Source organism: Rhinoderma darwinii, chromosome 5, assembly GCF_050947455.1.
Source record: "Rhinoderma darwinii isolate aRhiDar2 chromosome 5, aRhiDar2.hap1, whole genome shotgun sequence".
Classification (NCBI taxonomy): domain Eukaryota; kingdom Metazoa; phylum Chordata; class Amphibia; order Anura; family Rhinodermatidae; genus Rhinoderma; species Rhinoderma darwinii.
The window spans coordinates 160,608,754-160,611,253 of NC_134691.1; the positions used below are offsets into that span (position 1 = coordinate 160,608,754).

At 34.9% G+C, this 2,500-nt stretch overlaps 1 protein-coding gene across 1 annotated transcript in view; it reads left to right on the forward strand.

Moving 5' to 3' along the window:
• The window catches only part of FOXF2 (forkhead box F2), an 8,180-nt gene that overhangs the window by 1,065 nt on the left and 4,615 nt on the right, over window positions 1–2,500 (forward strand). The window contains exon 1 of the mRNA XM_075828472.1: window positions 1–294. This exon is cut by the window's left edge and continues 1,065 nt beyond it. Coding sequence (XP_075684587.1) covers window positions 1–294 — 294 coding nt within the window. The remainder of the gene's footprint in view (window positions 295–2,500) is intronic.

The following is a 2,500-nucleotide window of genomic DNA, read 5'->3' on the forward strand; positions in this document are numbered from 1 at the left end:
CTAATCCTGGTTCTACCTATATGGCGAGCTGCCCTGTGTCCTCTAGTGGGGACTATGGACCTGACAGCAGCAGCAGTCCTGTCCCTTCTTCTCCAGCTATGGCCAGTGCCATGGAATGCCATTCTCCTTACACCACTTCTACAGCTCACTGGACATCATCAGGGGCCTCACCCTACTTGAAGCAGCAAGCCATGCCACCTAGTAATGCGGCATCAGCAGGGATACACTCAGGCATGCCATCCTATACCTTGGAACAAACATACCTCCATCAAAACACACGGGAGGACCTCTCAGGTAAATGCCACTTCTACTATTGTTGTTATTATTATTATTATTATTATTATTATTATTATTATTATTATTATTATATCTCTTTTCCTTGTATATACATTGTACAATTTTGTCCCAAAAAATATCAGCAGAATCCATTTGCATAAGCAAAATGTAATGTTATTTTCTAATGTTGCTGTGCTAAAAAATACTGCATGACATAGGTAGAAGCATCAGACTGTATTGAAATATTCTTCTGTAAGACATCTGCGACAGTGTCTGTACTGTACTTTGGTGGGTGTTCCATTAACTTTCTCCCTAATTCAATTAACAGTTAAATCACCAGTAAATCCAATCTAAAAGGACAGAGTATTCACTAAATGAGTAAATGGAGACACAAGTGAAAAGAGCTGCTGATGGGTGAATGACTGTGTTTACAGGTCATGTATAAATCAGGCAAATGGGGCTCCTGGGACCACACGTTACACACATTCACCAGCACTGACATGTAGTCAGGACGCTATATACAGGACATAATAACTATCTGTAGAAAATTGTCTCTATGCACCCTGTAAACATTATCTATCTATATATCTGTCTATTCCACTATATATATATATATATATATATATATATATATATATATATATATATATATATATATATATATATATATACACATGTGTATAATAGATAGATAGATAGATAGATAGATAGATAGATAGATAGATAGATAGATAGATAGATAGATAGATAGATAGATAGATAGATAGATAGATAGATAGATAGATAGATAGATAGATAGATAGATAGATTAGATAGATATACAGCTGGCTATGAAAATACAAAGAGGGGATGTCAAGAGAAGAACATGGTGGATTTGTACAGGGAAATGTGCACATAGACCTTATAAATGCGGGTGGCAGAGGTTAACTAAACAAAGACTGTCTAGGCTGGACCACACGGGAGAGGATTTGAGCCTGACTTAACCCACATGAGAGTGGCCTCTTGTCCAATTTTATGGGAATTTCAACAAGTAACAACTGCAACAAAAAAAAAAGTCTCTGAACATTTTTTCGTTGAGCTGCCAATCATCATAGGGGAGCCGGGAGAACCTGTTTATCTGTGGAGATATCCCCTATGGGAGGTTATCTATATAATACTGGATTGAGGACTCACTATTACAGGTTACATGCGCAGTAAATCTACGTTTTCACTTCCATCATCATACAGGAAAGTTATCTTCACTCCATCACTGCAGAATTATAACGCACTGAATAGTATAATGAAAATTATTTAGTGACTGGTCCGCGGCCACATACATTTGACAATACCCTGTGCTGCCATCAAGGCAACTGCTATATATATATATATACTTACATATGTATCTATACACACACACATATATATATATATATATATATATATATATATATATATATATATATATATATATATATATATATATATATATATATATATATATAAAATCAGTGTGTCTCTATGTAAAAAGAAACACTCATCCTGTCATTGTCTTCTACACACTAGGGACATGCTCAGCTTTGTATACATATATGACACATCTCTGGTGACTACTTTTTTGTCAGAGGGCGTCCAAGACACCTATGGGCTGGATTTACACATGGAAATTTGTATTCCGTTCTTTATTTCTTTAGCAAAAGCCATGTGTGGATCCAAAAGGAAGAAGAAGTATAAGATAAAGACTGATACTTCTCCCTTTTCGATCCACTTCTGGCAAGAAAAAACTGTGTTAAAAATAATATATGTGAATCCAGAGATATAGTGCCGAAAATGTACAATCTATAACTGCTCATCTATAATAGGTTTATCGACTTTTCTATTAGCTATATATAAAATACATAAAGGATTTTCTTCCGTGGTCCTACAATATTTTTCATTTTGGGGGAGATATCAGCAACAACTGAAATGTGAGATGAAAATATAGCTGTGATTTCCTTTGGTGTTTTGCGAATACTATATTTTTTTTCTTATGCCTATATTTTTTTTCTTATGCTCATAATTTGAGAATCGATCAAATTTCAATTAGAGTGTAGTAAATATAAAGTTAGTTATTTTTTTTGGGTGTGTTGTCGTTACAGGCCAAGTTTACCGACTTCATTTGTGGGGTGATGAAGTCAATAGTAGAGCCCCTGCATTAGCAGAATTATTCTTCTGACGTTATTGGGACTTGTAATCGTTATTAGTAACT